The sequence below is a fragment of the Aquila chrysaetos genome, chromosome Z (assembly GCF_900496995.4).
Source record: "Aquila chrysaetos chrysaetos chromosome Z, bAquChr1.4, whole genome shotgun sequence".
Classification (NCBI taxonomy): Eukaryota; Metazoa; Chordata; class Aves; order Accipitriformes; family Accipitridae; genus Aquila; species Aquila chrysaetos.
This window is the reverse complement of record NC_044030.1, coordinates 45,923,869-45,940,033: the sequence shown is the minus strand read 5'-3', so window position 1 is coordinate 45,940,033 and position 16,165 is coordinate 45,923,869. Positions and strand designations below refer to the sequence as shown.

General features: G+C 39.6%; 1 protein-coding gene and 1 long non-coding RNA gene across 7 annotated transcripts in view; one reads left to right on the top strand and one right to left on the bottom strand.

Moving 5' to 3' along the window:
* PRUNE2 (prune homolog 2 with BCH domain) overlaps positions 1-4,476 on the bottom strand; it is a 149,175-nt gene extending 144,699 nt beyond the window's left edge. For all 5 annotated transcript variants that reach the window (XM_030004451.2, XM_030004453.2, XM_030004452.2 and 2 more), the window contains exon 1: positions 4,397-4,476. In XM_030004451.2, coding sequence (XP_029860311.1) covers positions 4,397-4,432 — 36 coding nt within the window. In that variant the 5' untranslated portion in view covers positions 4,433-4,476. The remainder of the gene's footprint in view (positions 1-4,396) is intronic.
* A 155-nt stretch (positions 4,477-4,631) lies between these two features.
* On the top strand, positions 4,632-7,189 carry LOC121232722. Of its 2 annotated transcripts, none has more exons than XR_005931656.1 (2): positions 4,632-4,786; positions 5,027-7,189. It is a non-coding gene; the product is annotated as an uncharacterized LOC121232722 (long non-coding RNA). The 2 variants fall into 2 exon arrangements; XR_005931657.1 differs by having other exon boundaries at positions 5,022-7,189.
* Positions 7,190-16,165: the final 8,976 nt, after the last annotated feature.

The window sequence follows — 16,165 nt, the reverse complement described above, 5'->3', positions numbered from 1 at the left end:
CTTGATTTAACTTCTCACAGTCATTCAGCTTCACTGCAAACAGTCTGAAGCACATGAGATTACTTGAAAAATACCAAACTTAACTACCTCATGCAGCACACAGTACTTAACATTAGAGAATTATTAAAGAAATAATTTTTTAATTTTTACTTCTCTAATTGCCTTTAACATTTTGATAATCATTCTGATAATCATTCTGAAGTTACATCACTGAAGTCTTAAACTGTTGATTTATTTTTCTAATTAAATCATCCAAAATTGTGTATTGACTAATCAGTCACTCTTCTCCCACTTGAGAGCTTAGCTGTGCCTGAGTGAGTCGAACCCAGAGAGAGACAGACTGAATTGCCACCAAACATATCAATAACATAATATAATGGGGAAGAGGCAGCAAGGTTTTGTGAAGTATGACACTTTTGTACAAAATCTCTTAAAGTTCTTTGAATAATTCAACAAGCATGCAGAGGAGGACAAGCTAGTCAATGCATTGTACTTGGGTTTCCAAAAATATTATTGAAATATTGAAAAGTTTCCTAGAGGCTAGTAAAGAAACTAAATCACCAAAGAAAAAGGGAGTTTAATCCTCTCATGGCACAATCAAGAACTAAAAGTTAGGAAACAAAGGACAGGAACAAAAGGCCAGTTTTCACAATGAAGGAAAAATATCTGTGAAGGATTCTCCACTAGGATATGTGCTGTTCTTTGTATCCATAAATAATAAATTATATTACTTCCAGTAGGACAGGCAGACAAATAATGAGGTAACAAAAGCTGCAGACAATACCAGATTATTCAGGAGAGTAAAATCTAAAAGTAGCTACAAGAGCTGCAGGAAGGACTCACGACACTGAGGGGCTAGGTAATAAAATAGTAAATGGAAATGAGGGCTGAGAAGTGCAGACTAGCGAAAATGTGAGGAAACAACCCCACCTCCATTTTTTAACTATATTTAGGTACCATACACAGTTAGATGGGCTTTAAAATGGGCATTACTAAGCAGAATTAATAACATTCATTTTAAATGATACTCTGAAAGCATCAGAAAAATGCTTTCTGACAGTAAAATAGAGTAAGTAAGAATAGAATAAGTAAATAGAATACCAAGAACTCTTCAGAAAATACAAAAAACCTGAAATGTTGTTATACTACTGTCAAAGTGGTTTACGCACTCGTGCCTTAAATACAGCAAGCAGTTCTGGACTCCACAACTTTCAAATGGTTAATAAAATTATAGAATCTTCAGAGAGAGGCCACAAGGATGAGCAGCATGATAGACCAGTGCTCGTGTAAGAAGGGGCAATAGAAAATCTTAGCTTGGAAATGTTTGGGAGAAGAGAAGGGGGATATGGTAATACTTAACGAAACACCACAGAAAGTGAACAAAAAATATTCATTCAAGGCATAAGAACCATGGAACACCCATTAAAATTGTCAGGCAGATGGTTTAAGGCAAACAAACAGGGATATTGCACCACTCACACAGAGCACATGACAAAATTCTAAAACTCACTGGCTCAGGGATCTTGTGGAAGTCAAAGCATAAATTGATAACAAAAAAACCAAACAAACAAACAAAAAAAGACCAAAAAAACCCCCACCAAACCCAAAACATAGCCAAATGTATGGAAGATGGCTCTAGCTGTGGCTAACATAGTAGTTCAGGTATACGTTTTGATCTAAGCTTTCAACACCTGATCATCAGACCTGTATATTCTGCATATTCTACATAACATGCAGAGAATTTTCCTCTCTAACAATCAATGAAGGTACACAATACAAGAGTCTTAGAAAACAAAAGACATGCAAGTCCTTTGTGTGGTATACTCTGAGGCTAGAATTTGCTCCGTATGGAAAAACAGCCTTGATTAATGTCATGGCTAGAGCCAGACCCAAATGAATGATGAAGCACTTGCAGTAATAGGTTCTCCTGCACAGTCTGGAGCAATTGTTCCTCTGGAGCTGTTGTTCATAAGTAAAGGAAATTTTCCTTTACTCATGCTGAGTAGTACTCATGTAGTCAGTGCACTGTAACCAGTTTAACCTAAGATTACCTATGGTGTGAAACACTAGCACTGTAAGACCGGCATCGTCAGGCCTCTGAGATGCAACTGTAGGGCTTTAGCATCTTCCACAGATATGGCTGCAGTAGCACAGCAACACACAGCAGCTTGTTAGTTCTGAGCTACCCACCCGTTTACCTCGGCAGCTTTACCTCAGATCTGCATCAGTGCCAAACCATAGCCCCTGGTTTGCCCTCAACTCAGCAAATCGTCCATTACTCTGGATTACCTCTTCCAGGCTACTGTGGTACAAAGTAAATTGGCAAATTGAAGTCAACCCGTGAGATTTATAAATCTGTTCTGAACTGAACACGCTAGCGCTCGGATGCTTCTTCCTCAGCCATGCTCAGCTGACGTGACCATACAATGAAACGACCACAGTCAGAAAGACGCTTCCCCCCGCAGTACTCCTCCTGTAGAGGAGACCTGCTCCAAAACATATGTTTTTCTCCCACAGTTCAGAAGGTACAAAGAGAAGTCTGCATTTCTTTCAAAAACCCACATTGCAGGAATAAAAAGGGCTACTGTTCAGTTGCTGTGCTCCCTGTTTCATCTAAATTAAAGAAATAGTATTACCTATTATCCACGGGCCTCTTCAGATTATAGTTTTCCAGACAACTCCTTTCTGATTATCAAGAGCTATTCAGAAAGATTAATGCAGTATTTGCTTTTAGTAGTAAAATGAAGTTGTTCTTACTGCTTGCCATTTACTAATGATGCAGAGGGGACTGCTATCATAAAATAATTAATGTCTATTAAGTAAAACCACCTTTGATGTACTTGAGAAGGAAGATTGTCAAAACCAAACCTCCAGTTCAAATGTTGCAATATATGAAATGCTGATGTGAAAATGTATTAAGCACTTGTAACTGTGTTATGCAGTATCTTTTAACAGGGCTACCAAAGTTTAGACTGTTTACATGAAAACAAAAGGGAAACACTTTACAAACTCCTAAAAATACATAGTAAAACAACTTAGCTGGCATGTGACCAAGATGACACACCTCATGTTTACCCTTAACATTTGCCAACACAGTTAAATATTAAGGGGACCACCAAGGGATTCATTTTCTCTCCTATTTTGCCAGTCCTCTAAAAAAATGCCTTAATTCTCCGATTTCCAACATATGCATGACCACAAAAGATGGTATAACAAGCCATCCTTTACAAATCATTGCATATAGGGAATGATGGCCATTGGAGAAAGAGGATCTTGGTTTTATGATTGCTCACTCTCCAGAGATTCATAACAGGTCTATGAAACTGGGAAGGCCCTCCACTTCTAACTATCAACAATGAAGTTTACATTTAGTTAACTACAGCAACCCTCCGAAGGGTGTGGAGGGGGCCCTGCAAGCACATAGGTCCCAAGCGCCCAAAAATACAGGGCAAAACTAGCAGCCACGGGATTTTTTTTTTTTACTAACCCATTATTAGTCCTATAATTGAACATACTTTTTAGAGCCGGGATAGCTAGCAGAAGTGCAGGCTGCCCATGAAAGGTAACAACTGTAAAGCTGAGTTTTGCACAGAAAATCAAACGTCACGACTGGAAACAAGTTGGCCTAAGACCATCCCCGTCTTAAAAACATCTTACTTTTGCACTGCACATAAGGGGGAAAAAAAGCACACAGTATTTGGGGCCAGATTATCGGTCACTGTAAACAAAACAAAGGCACTGCAGTTTCAGCACAACCCTACCAAGAGAGACATTTGAGAACAGGACCTATATATCTCTGCGGTTCCTAACACAGTATTAGCTGCCTATGGCAGATGAGACACAATTATGGGGCTGGTCCTCGATCACCTTTGCACGCTCCTCAGTTATTTTAAGTCTTGCTTACCCAAACTCATCCCCTACTCCCACTGACATTTAGACCAGAGAAATGACAGCTTTTCAGTGACTTCTGACACAGTTTTTTTCCCCATTCAACTACGCAACTTGATGCACCTGGAAGTCTCCACAAACGCGCAAATCATCCCCAAATGGCACGCTGCCGCCCCGCCCCACGCCAGCCCAGTACGGGTTCGTACTCTCGTAGAGCAGAGCATTATTCAGCAGTCACTCGAGAGCAGAAAGGCGCGGGAGGACAACGCACCCCCAAAACACGCCCCGGCCGACGCCGCAAAGGTCACCAGCCCCAGCCCCCCCACACACCGCCCGCCCTGCTGAGCAACGCCGAGGACCAGCCCGCCGCCGAAATACGCTCCCCGAAGTTTTCTGGGGGGCGTCCGCGGGTGCCGCACCCGGGGCTGCGGCGGGGGAGAGGCTGCCGGCTGCGGTTACTGGCGAGTCGGGCGAAGTTTCGCGCCCGCTGTCCCCCGCCGTGACTCACCAGCTTGGACTGGGCGCGCTGCAGGAACTCCTCCATGGCGGGGCCGGGCCGGGCCGGGCCGGCAGAGCAGGCAGGGCAGGCAGGACTGCCGCCCCGCGCTCCCGCGCTGTCCCCGCGCTGCCCGCTGCGGAGCGCGGCCCCGCCCCCTGCCCCGCCCGCCGCGGGCCGTGACGTCAGGGCGTGCCGCAAGGGCCGGCGCGGAGACCCGCGCCCGCGGCGGGGGCAGGGGCGGGGGCGGGGGCGGGGGCGGGAGGGCCCCTGCCGCGCCGCCGGGCGACGTTTCCCGCTGGGCCCGTCAGACCCCTAAAAGCCGGGGTGCGTGCTGTTTCGGTAAGGTGTGAGCGAATTAAAGGTCGCCGCGGGGCCCGGCTCGGGGTCTGAAAGCAACAGGTACGAACCGGCGGGTGCTGCGGGCCCTTGGTCAGGCGCTTCTCGCGTCTTCCGTCTTCCGTCTTACGGATGGCAGGGCTCAGCAACGGGAAGCTCGAGGGCAGCGGGGCCGGAGGCAGGGACCCTTGCGGGGCCCCCCTGCCACGGCGGCAGAGGGTCTGGAGGGGACCTAGCGGGCGCAGCCTAGGCGCCAGAAAGCCAGCCCTCCCCTTCAGGCCTCGCATCCCTGTCCCAGTACAGTGCCCGCAGCCCCATTTCCTATATGTACGTCGAGCTGGGCAACTGGAGCCTCCTCGGATGGCACCCGCTTCGAGGAGAAACGAAGGGACGCGTCGAAGAGCTGGAGTCCCAGCGCGGGACCGTAGAAGTCAATGGAAGGCCGTGCGATGAGCGTGGAGCAGGCGGGGCAGTACCTACCTGCAGGATTCGTAGCTTCTCCAGCGCTCCCGCACCGCTAGTGCTCACCGCTGTGTTTCCTTTGCCCGCTATAACTAACTAACCTGAATGGTACAGATTTACTCTTCCAATCAAGTTGTGCCTCAATGAGGAGTTAGCGATGGCTAGTTAATATTAAATTCAGGGCTACGAGATCTGGGATTTTTTTCTCCGGTGTGTTATTTTACAGCTCGTTGAAGATACTACTGTAAAAGCTAAAAGCTCTTGCTCCCTTATTAACAAACTTTTTCTTACCAGTGTAATTCACTCTGATTTGATTTGTTAGTTCTTTCATGGTATCTTGCAGATCCTATTACAGAGTTGCCTGTCATGATCAATCTGCTCTGCCTAATTGTGTGTTCCTGTTCGAAAGTGTTCTGGGGAACAGGAAAAAACCCCTAATCTGCATCATAACCATTTAAAATTGAAAGGTAAATCTTCATTAAAGTATTTGAGTGGACTGATGCGGCGTGCAAATGACGTGAAGCAGAGAGTTGTAAATGACAGTGTTCTGCAGAAAAAATTGAATTGTGCTGCATTTACTGGAACATTTCTTCTGAAACACATCAGTGTGTTTCAGAACTCTGTCTGAATCTGGGTTTTCCCATTATTCTATAGAAAAGTAGGTCTCTTGAAAGACTACAAGTTTTGCACAACATGTTCTCATACTTTTAACTTAAAACTGAAACAGAAGCATTGCGATACAGGAATTGCTGTGTAATTTGAGGTGCAGAGTTGAGGTCGTCTAAGAATGTTTTGCCAAGTAAGAAATCAATATGATCTTGCATAAAATGGAGTAAAGTGTATATTTCCCTTCAGCAAAGTCTGCAAAACAAGGTAGAAAAAAAATTCTTGCTACAGCAGCTAAACTGAAGTTTAGGAAACTGATGCTTAAAGGGGACAGTTTTGCTGCACACATATTAAAAATTACATCAGAAGGCAGACTCCGGACAGCAAATAGTCGGAGATTAAAAAGCTGAATTTGCTAAACAGGCAGCAAAGTTGTGTTCTTACGCCTCATACCAATAAGCACATTTACTCCCATATACTGTAAATAAAGTGTTTTGACTAATTACTTCTTTGTACATCCAATGAATAGGTCTCTATGTGGTTATGAGCAGAGTCAGTAAATACACCTTTACACCGTAATAGCCAGGTGGTCTTCCACTGAGCTTAGAAGAACCCTGTGGATTCTTTGTGATCCACATGCTGGCAATCCAGGGATGGGCCCAGTACAGCTATGTTGAAACAAAACAGAATGTGCCAGAGCTCCCTCAAAATATTTGGAAAAGGTATCTTTTGAAACTGTTTTTTAAGCAACTTGTTTGCCTCATGATTATTGTATGAGTTAGATATTGCGTAATTAATTATTCACATCCTATTGTGCAAAACCATGAACAGAGAACTCGTCTTTGTATCTGCTTAATATTTCATAGAAATTCCTTAGCCTGATTCTCCTCTTTTCTGCCCCACTTGCAGCCACTAAATTACTTCCACTTTACTGAAGCTTAAATTAGAGATCAGTTGGGACACAGATTAATTTTTTTATTCATCTTTCCAAAGTAGCTAAACAAAACCGATTCACAGTCACCCAGAAGCTCTTACCTTGATGTGTGTAATATAATTCTTTATTAAATCAGTGGGAATCATGTATGTGTCCCAAAGTAAGAATTTACTCAGTATCTCATTCATAGAATTGAATTATTAAAAAATAGACTTGTTGAGCGATGCTGAATTTTTGCTTGTTCATAAGCACATTTGCTCTACTTCTTGTAACGTTGAAGAGATTGAGCCTGTGAACTATGAGTTCTGCTTTGTACATTTTTGTGGTTTTGAAAATGTAAATACAAATAATGTCGTACTTCTGAGAGCGAGCGTGGTTTGAAGTGCATGTTTCTCTATTCATGTGACAAAGGAAAAGTTCATTTTTTAATTGCAGCCATTATTAAAGCATGCAGGCACATTTAATGACTTGCTGTGTCATTTTTCTGTGTCCTAAAAAAACTCTAGTGATTATGAAGAAGAACAATGCCTTACACTACAGGATCTTCTAAAACTCTCCTATCACCTTCACTGTGAGCATCCAGGGAAAATTAATTTGCATCATATGCAAAGTATCCTAGTAAAACCTTATATCCTCATATGTACTGTGCAATACCAAACAACGCAGGCTTTTGTGATCTTCCATAGTTTCTGTGGTTCATATCCATTTTATTTATTCTCCAGGCATACAGTTGAGATGATTGGTTTTCTTCCATATGATGAATGGATTACCCATGTCCCAGAAAAATTCGCACCTGAACTCTGTAGCTCATCTTTACAGTTTAGCAAGGAATTTGAAGAGCTGTCATGATACAACTGTCCAGTGGTTTAGCATTTCTATCATAAGTAGTGTTTATGATAAGCACCTCAGTAGCATGCTAATAATTATTTTCATGGTACATAAGGCTGAGATTCCCGTTGCAAGGGTTGCTATACTACCACAGTAGGAATAAATAGTTTCTGCCCCGTGGAATTAAAATGTTACATAATCATTTCAATAAAAAAATGAAAAAAAAACCCAGTACACAGCTGTTCGCTATTGTAAGAGGATATTATTAAAGAATTTAAAGGGTAAAAGGTGATTTCACAAGTTACTGAAGGAATAATTCTCTGGACAAACACCCAAAGAAACAAGAGAGACCAAAACTGTATGTAGCAGCAGCAGATTGACAGGCACTGACACCAGCACTCAAGCCTTTTTATTTTCAGGATCTCTGTATGATTACCACATACACCCATGAAAGCTACTACTTTTTTCTTACAGGTTTTACCAACAGGACATGTACTTAGAGTCACCAGTTACCCAGTCCTCTGTATTGAGCATCTTCACTTCCTATAGGGAGCAATGCTTTTCCATGTTACTTACACTTCATGGTTTTACATGTTTCAGCTACACAGGTCAACCTATAAAGATGGACAGAAAGAAACCATTTCATATGTCAGAAGACTCCTCTCCTCCAACCGTGAAGACTATCCATCAACAATTTGTAAAACCTCTACACTATGAATGCCTCCTGTCTTTCTTCAGAGAAGGTGGGCCTGAAAATGGAGTCAGTGAACTCAGTGTCCCCGTCAGACTGCTGGTTTGCCCAATTTAAACCAAGTACTAACAATAAATTCTGTTCTCCGAGGGATCACTGTGGTTTATTTGATTATTTCATTCCCAACCATAAATTTCCAGGTGAAAGCTTTATAACCTATTGCTTTTATGAAATATTAGGTATGGTAAAAATTAAATTGCTGTTGCTTTTCCTGAGGGGTAGAGAAAGAGAAAGGAGAAGCCGTGCCTGGCTAGCAGATGAATTCTAAAGGTCTGATACAAATATCTGTTGAGGTTTTCAAAGACTGAATGCATTAATCTCATTTTAGCTGTGAATAGCACATAATTCTTGTGTTACAATAGTTGTCTGTTCTGTACCTCCATGCAAAACTGAGTAAGATACCAGAGTGCGTGTTTTTGAGCCAAGGCTGGCTACTAATTCAAAGCCAAAAAGCACCACTGAATCAATACGAAAAGTACTTGGAGGTATCCCAAACAATGGCTGATTGAATGGCTTGCCTTGTGGGGAAGTACAGGCCAACAGGCACAGACAATAGAACTGCAGGTTTAGTCCCCTCCCAAACTCTTAACTTGTACCAAAAAAACTATGAAATAAACAGTGTGAGAAGCCAGAATCCAGATTCATCTCCCATTAGCACTGAGTCCATGGAAACTGAGTTCTGAGGTTGTTCATCAAATTTCAATACAACTGAGTACAAAGACAGGTTATTATAGAAGTCAACCTGCTGTGCTGCTGCCTCTTTCTTACGCCACTTATACTGAGAACTTGGGCAAATTACATACCCATGTGAATACATCCCTAACTGTTCACATGATCAGTCTACTAAGAGACAGACTATTTTACTTCATTTGCACAGACTGAATACAGGCTACTTGTATTAAACTAGTCCCAGGTCAAAGAAGTACTTCTGACAGATGTGCTCAGCTTTGCAGGTTAAAGCTCTTACCAAACCTGTCCACCTACCCCTCACTTGGAAGTTAAGTGAAGGAAATGTATCCCATTACACTGCTGTTCACTAGTACCATTTAAACTAGACAGAAAGTATGTTTCCAAGGGACAGTAATCCCTGTCAAAATAGAGGGAAAAGGCTTAAGCCATTTGACTTAAAACTTTAACACTGTTTGCTTCCCATGCATGTGGGTCAAAGTCCTTGAAGACAGATCTCCTTTCTCAGCAATGTCTAGTCTCATGCCTTTAACAATAACCTTTTATGCTGCAATGAGCACAAGGTATTTCCAAGTTTACTATAAGAAAATTGGAGTAAACAGTACATAAAACTTCTGCTGCTTTGTAGATTACCGTTAATCAATTGCATATAGTAAGTTCATTATTATTGACTTTTGAGTTGTTTAACAAAAGTACACAAAGGAACATTCTTACAAATGTTAGTTTGAATACAGATAAAAAGGAAATTAAAATGGTCCCCAATTTTCAGATTAGAGAATATAATGTAAACAGAATATTGGCTCTGTGACAATAAACCTAATTCTGAAACATATTACACTGAATATTATATTGGTTACTATTTGAAATCCAAAGAGTAATAGAAGGACTTCTCATTTTGCAAGCTGACCAAAGTATGCAACTGTTCATCATAGATCAGCTAAAAATAATTTTTCAGTTAGAAGCTACTTAAGTAATAGAATATCATATTATAACTTTTAGCCAAGCCTTCTCATTCCACAGACAAGTGTCATAGCTAACTACAATTACTTTCCTAAAAAGAATAATACAAAGCCAGGTCAATTCTTACACTGAACACTGAAATTCATACATACTCAACAAATTCATAGGACCTCTGCCTTGGGGACAATACTGAATGTTTAGTAAATATGCTGAGGCTAAAATTAAGGCTTGTGCACTTGTGTGAGGAAGATTAAGAGTTTCTTTATCTGGAAGTAGAGGAGCATTTACTGTGAAGGTCCCAAATACCAGTAAAAATATTCTATATGATTAATAAAGTGCAGTAAAGAGCATTCCATAGCTGAAATTCTCATGTTTTAAAGGGAGAAGGATATTGGGGGGGGAGGGGGTGTTACCTCTGACTTTTTTTTTTTTTTAAACGGAAATCTAGTTCTTTTAATGAAGCATGTAAATGGAACAGTAGAATTACAAAAGCCATGGTGATCTGAAGGTGCAAGTGAGGGAAATTCATGCGTAGGTAATACTGTTTTGGACAAAAAAAAAGATTATGCCAGAAAAGAGTGTGGAACTTGCAACACACACAGTCCTTCCTTTAAGTCTGAATGAAGCTTGCTGACTCTGTATACCTCAAAAATTCTCTGATTTCAGTGCACCATATTTTACAGGCAAGTATTAATGGAACACTTACCCCCAGCTTTGCTGTGTGATGGTTACTGTATGTACAGCTTCAGAGTAAATACCAAAACAAGCAACCGTTAGTATTTAGACAACTCTTTTATTCTAGGTACACAATGACAAAGTATAACCCAAACAAAGCTAGGAAAATGGAACTGAGTACAGGTTTGAAATGTTCACTTCAATGTTTCCAAAAGTAACTAAAATCTTCCCTGTCGGCAAAACAAATGTTCTTGACAGATTAGCTGAGGACCGGCCTGTTTACATCAACGGGCTATAACAGTATACTGTAGTACTAAGATAGGTCATTTAAAGCTGGAAATTTCATTAATCATAGTAGGAGGTAAAATTTATAATTTGCTGCTCTCTGCAGAGCCTACTAATGCAGCAGAAGACTGGTTTTCCTAAGACTGTGGCTATTAACTCTTCTATTAACTCCTTCCTAAACCACTGCAGCACATTTCCACTTTTATGTATAGAATGAAATAGTAACTCAACTCTTTCTATGTGAATAAATTGGGTAAAATTAAAATGTCATCGGTTTGGAAGAGTTTAAGGGAATAACTACTGTATGCCAAAGTAAGATATGCATACTAAGTTTAATTTAGCCTTAAAATTGGTACTAAACTTCATCACATCAATGGCAAGTTTTGCTAAAAATCCCAGAGAGCTTCAATATCATCAGACAAACTGGGGGTAAACAGAAGACGTTGGCAACACCTAACTACAATGTGGTTTTACTCACAATACATATGGTTGTTAGTTGAAAAAAAGAGCAACAAATTGAAGCACATATAGAACATATGCAGATCATTCAAAAAGCATGGTCATCATCTTCTGAAGATAATACTAAAGAAGACTTTTGAATCCACAGATTCCCATTTTAAATGGGTTGTGTTCTGTATGACTGTAACTCAATGCAGATGTTGAAAATGATCACTGTAATTATTGAAGAATAGAGTTCCTGAACAGATTTCAACTCACTGTGGAATTCTGTTAACTTCTAAAAAGTTTCAATTTTTTACAAAGACAAATGGTCTCAAATGTGTCCTATCACCTTTTTATCCTTTCCTCTGGAAAGATTTATTCATGTGTTCCAGCAAGTACTTCAAATTATGACTATGTCCTACAACACATGATTGCAAATGTACTGCCTGCCTTTAAGCTGACAGAAGGTGTTTTGTATGATGGAGCTGGAGGTCTCCATGCAGATTTATTATAGCGCTGTCACTGATGGACTGATAAGCTGACAAAAGATAAACCCGGAGATGGTGATGTTTCTTTATGGGAGTCTGTGATTCTCCCCATATAATGAGATATGAGAGATAGCAATGTGTTCTGTCAAAGATGCAAGAAAGCTTCCACAAGTTCTACAGAACATTATGCATTATGGATACCTCTTGTGAAACAAAGCACAGCCAATGTCACATAACAGCACCAGTGTGCTGTACATCCCTGTTCCTACAAAACACTTAAAGTGTGATTCCAATACTCCACAGCTGAATGATTTTGTTGTTGAAGAAAGGCCAGAAACCACATTGTTCCACATGTTTTCATAAAGCGTCTGTAAAACATTATCCAAAGAAAATCTTTGTAATAAGACTTCATTTGTAGAATACTGTATATTTAATGACATTAATGCATTTTAATGATCAAAATGGCTTTTTATATTCAAGGGGAGGAATATGGCAAAAAGCAAATAGCTCCATGAGCAGCACAAGAGCAGATCAACAAAGTATCTTCTAAGGTATATTTCCTTTGGAGGACTTTCTGGTGGCTAAATTGGAAGTCTGGAGACTTTTGATGGTTGACATAATCTTTGTATGACCCTCTGAATGGATAATCTGACATTTAATAAAGAGAAATTAATCTTCAGCCTTTAATTCTTCACCCCAAGTTCAATATGTGGAAAATTCTTTCAAGTGTGGTTGAAACTGATCAACGCTTTAAAAGTTATTGCTGGAAAACAGTAACAGACATGCAAGTAACCATTTCCAAAGGAAAACTCACTAAAATAGACATTGTTCTGCCAGAAGTGTTGTTAAGGCCTGCAAGTGCTTTAATCAGTAGCACACAATGGCAGAAAAAAATTGTCTACTATCATTACAGCTTTAAATGCCCAGCCCCAAGGAACACATGCCTCTGTATATCACTGAGCTAACTAAAGGCAGCATTTAGCACAAGTGGCCTGCAAAGCTGTCTCTTTTACTTGCACTACCTCAGGCCTGTAGTATCAGCACTGAATAACATACCTTTTGGAAAGTGTAAAGCCTTTTCTGGTACTTGCTGTGTGTCACTTAGAAACCTGAGAGAGCTGGAGCGCAAATGTAGCTAGGCTGCATATAATGAGGAAATATGGTTATATGGAATCCAGCTGTGTCCATGCAGCTTCCTATTATTTTTGCATGAAAACCAAAGGAAACAAAAGGGTTGGAGTCTTTTCTGTTACTTCTGTTTTATACTTTCAAGGATTATCATAAACCAATGAGATTAATGTCAAAGTTTTGCATTTATTTTCTGTTTCAATAATAGCATGTCTTGTGTTCAAGACTTAGGCTTTTCAGCTAAGAATTCATACTGTAAAGATAACAGGCTTGGCCATGAATGATCATTAGTGTCACCACTAAGAAAAGATTTGTGTTGCTGTTATTTATTAAAGCAATCAAAATGTGCTATTATGTTCCTAATTACAATGTTTATTCAAACTCCCCTACTTACCCACAGTACAAATACAGTGCAGGCAGCTGTTGTAGAAGCTTCCCTGTGCAGTTCTGGAAATGACTTTTTCTTTCAGCTAAGGACATTCCTATTCTCAAATGGAAAGAATAGACTAAATGTGGATCTTCACACTGTGAGGCAAACACTCTGGATGCATGAAGTTGTATTAAGGGTAAGACCTGCAGAAGCAGAGAAGTGGCTAAGAACAGTGGTAGCTCAAAAAATGGTCTGTTCAAGCTTCTGCCTTCAAACCAGCATGTCATTATAAAAATAAAACATTAAAAACAAGCAAACAAATAAAACTTTATCACTTGTAAAGTAAATCACCCACAAGAAAAACTGAGATTTCAAAATACTACAGAATATTTTATTTATTCAGGGCTACTTCCTTTTAGGAGATAAAACCCACCAGTATCAGAAGCTATAAACAGAAATTTGATATCATAAGGTCCTCCCTTGAGAGCTGGAATGAAAGGCTTACTTCACTGTTATGCAGCACAGCAGCAGAAAGAGATAAACGCAAACTACAGAACTAGGGCTATCATAAAGCCTATCACACAAAATATCAAGAAATAAATATGAATGTTTGATAATTTCTTTTAAGAACATCCATTTAGAATGTTAAAAAAAAACCTTCAAATTAATTCAGTGTCTGTCAACTGTGTGTTTTTTGCTGAAGTATGAGCAATGTATTTATTAAGTCAACATTATCATTTTAAAACATTGTTAAGCAGAGACTACTAAGACAGGTAAAAAGGTAGCATTCTGTCCTCCTCAGATGAAGCCCACCTTTCCAAAACCAAGTATGATCTTTTTCAGCAACTACAGCCTAATATGTATTATCAGCATCATCGGCCCCTTTTGTTTTTAGGAAACAAATTTGAACATGTGCTTTTTCCAAAGCAATCCAAAAGCAAAGGACACAACTGAGAGTCATCATTAATGTCTTGATAAATAATCTAAATTATTGTTTGTTTGAAAACATTAATGTTTTAAATCTCCCAAAACACTTAAAAAATAAAAAATGTTGTCTAGGCCACTTGCCTGAGGGGAATTTGTAGCTGTGAACGGAGTTGCAGTTAGTGGTATTTTCCCATGGACAGAATACATTTTGTTAGCAACGTTGGTATGTGCTTCTGTGCATGCTCCTACTCAGATCTTTTCCTCTGGATTCAGTCTGTTCCTAAGCGACTGCTGGATAATCGCTTTGTTTGGGTGTTCACTTGCTTCAGGAGAGAGGGAGAGAATCCAGGATGCTCTTCTGACACCCCATCTCCCATTCTAAACCATAAACTCAGATACAGTAAAATACATTTATTAGTTATTGGAATATAATTTCAGAAATATAGGATAAAGGAGAAAAATTTACTTAACAAGTTGCTACAGATCTCTGGTGGGGTAAGATTGCCCTCCTTTTTTGGAGAAATCTTTTTCAGGGAAGTAAGAAAAGAGAGATTATGTAGTTAAGGAGATTGTGAAAGAATAAAACAGTACTTAGCATCCTCTATACCCTCACTCCCAGTATGTATAACAAAACTAGAGAGAAAAATCAGATTAGAGATTGTTCCCTTCTCATCTGCTAACTGTATATAAACAGTGACTTTGTAGTCACAAGATAATTGCAACCATAACATTAACATGCAGGACAGTTAAATATATGCCTCAGTAGGCTTTTCTGAGTGCTGAGTTAAGTCTATTTACTTACTCGGTGAGCAGTTCCATTCACTTTAGCAGGAACGTTTTTTGTGAGAAAGATTTACAGCCTGAAGAAAACTGTAAAATGCAAGTAAAGCACGTAAAAAAATTTTTAATACTTACAGTGACTAGTGGAACCAACATGGAGCCTAAAGAGAATCTTGTTGGCAAATTGCACTGTTGTAGAATAAATAAGCACTAAGAGTGAAATGTATGGGAGGAATAGACCAATCAATGAATGAGGATGTCAGAACTAATTAATCTTTAGAATAAGAAGCATAAGCAGAATAAAAGCATATACTTTTATCATGACCCCCTGAATATGATAGTCAGTTCACTTCTGTGTAGATATCCCTTTTGCTCTAAAAAGGGCAAATGATTTTTTATATTATATTTATTTTCTCCACTGAACAGGGGAGAATTTTGTTGTATCACCTGAACATGAATTAACTCACTATGCCAGAACGGCAGTGCTTCCTCAATAATGAAATTTTTTAATTTTTTTTTTTTAAATAAAAGATGAAAGACTGTGTCTACTCAAGTCAACAAAAAGATTCTCCTCCACAATCAGTGGTGTCAAGATTTCCTCCTTCTTACTTATCTTAATTTCCTCTTCAACCTCAAAAATTGTCTAATCCACAAGTATTGCATTTTTATTGTGACAAGGAAGAGAATACAGGAATAACAAAACACTCATTTTCAACCAAGTTCACATGTATTGTAGTGCTTCTTGACAGCCACAATTCTTGTGTCGGGAATTAAACTAAAACTTGGTACTGGGTATTGGCTCTATCTTTCTCATACTGTCCCAAAATTTACAGTTATTCATACTGATTTCCTTTGTTAGCAGTATTCTATCACCTCATGTTTATGGGCTTGTATTTGTGTGACACTATTTAGGTAGTACTAAAAATTGCTTCCTTTATATTTACTGTAATTATATCTCTTGGTAAGCAATTCTTATGCTACCCTTTGGAATCCTCTCTTTGGGCAGTACATAGTTAATCTAGTTGTACATTGGTGTAGTCGCTTTCTTAAAGAGCTCATGTCTGTCCAGAACGTATGGAATCGTTGAGGAGCAGAGATACTGGAACTGTGTAATTACAGG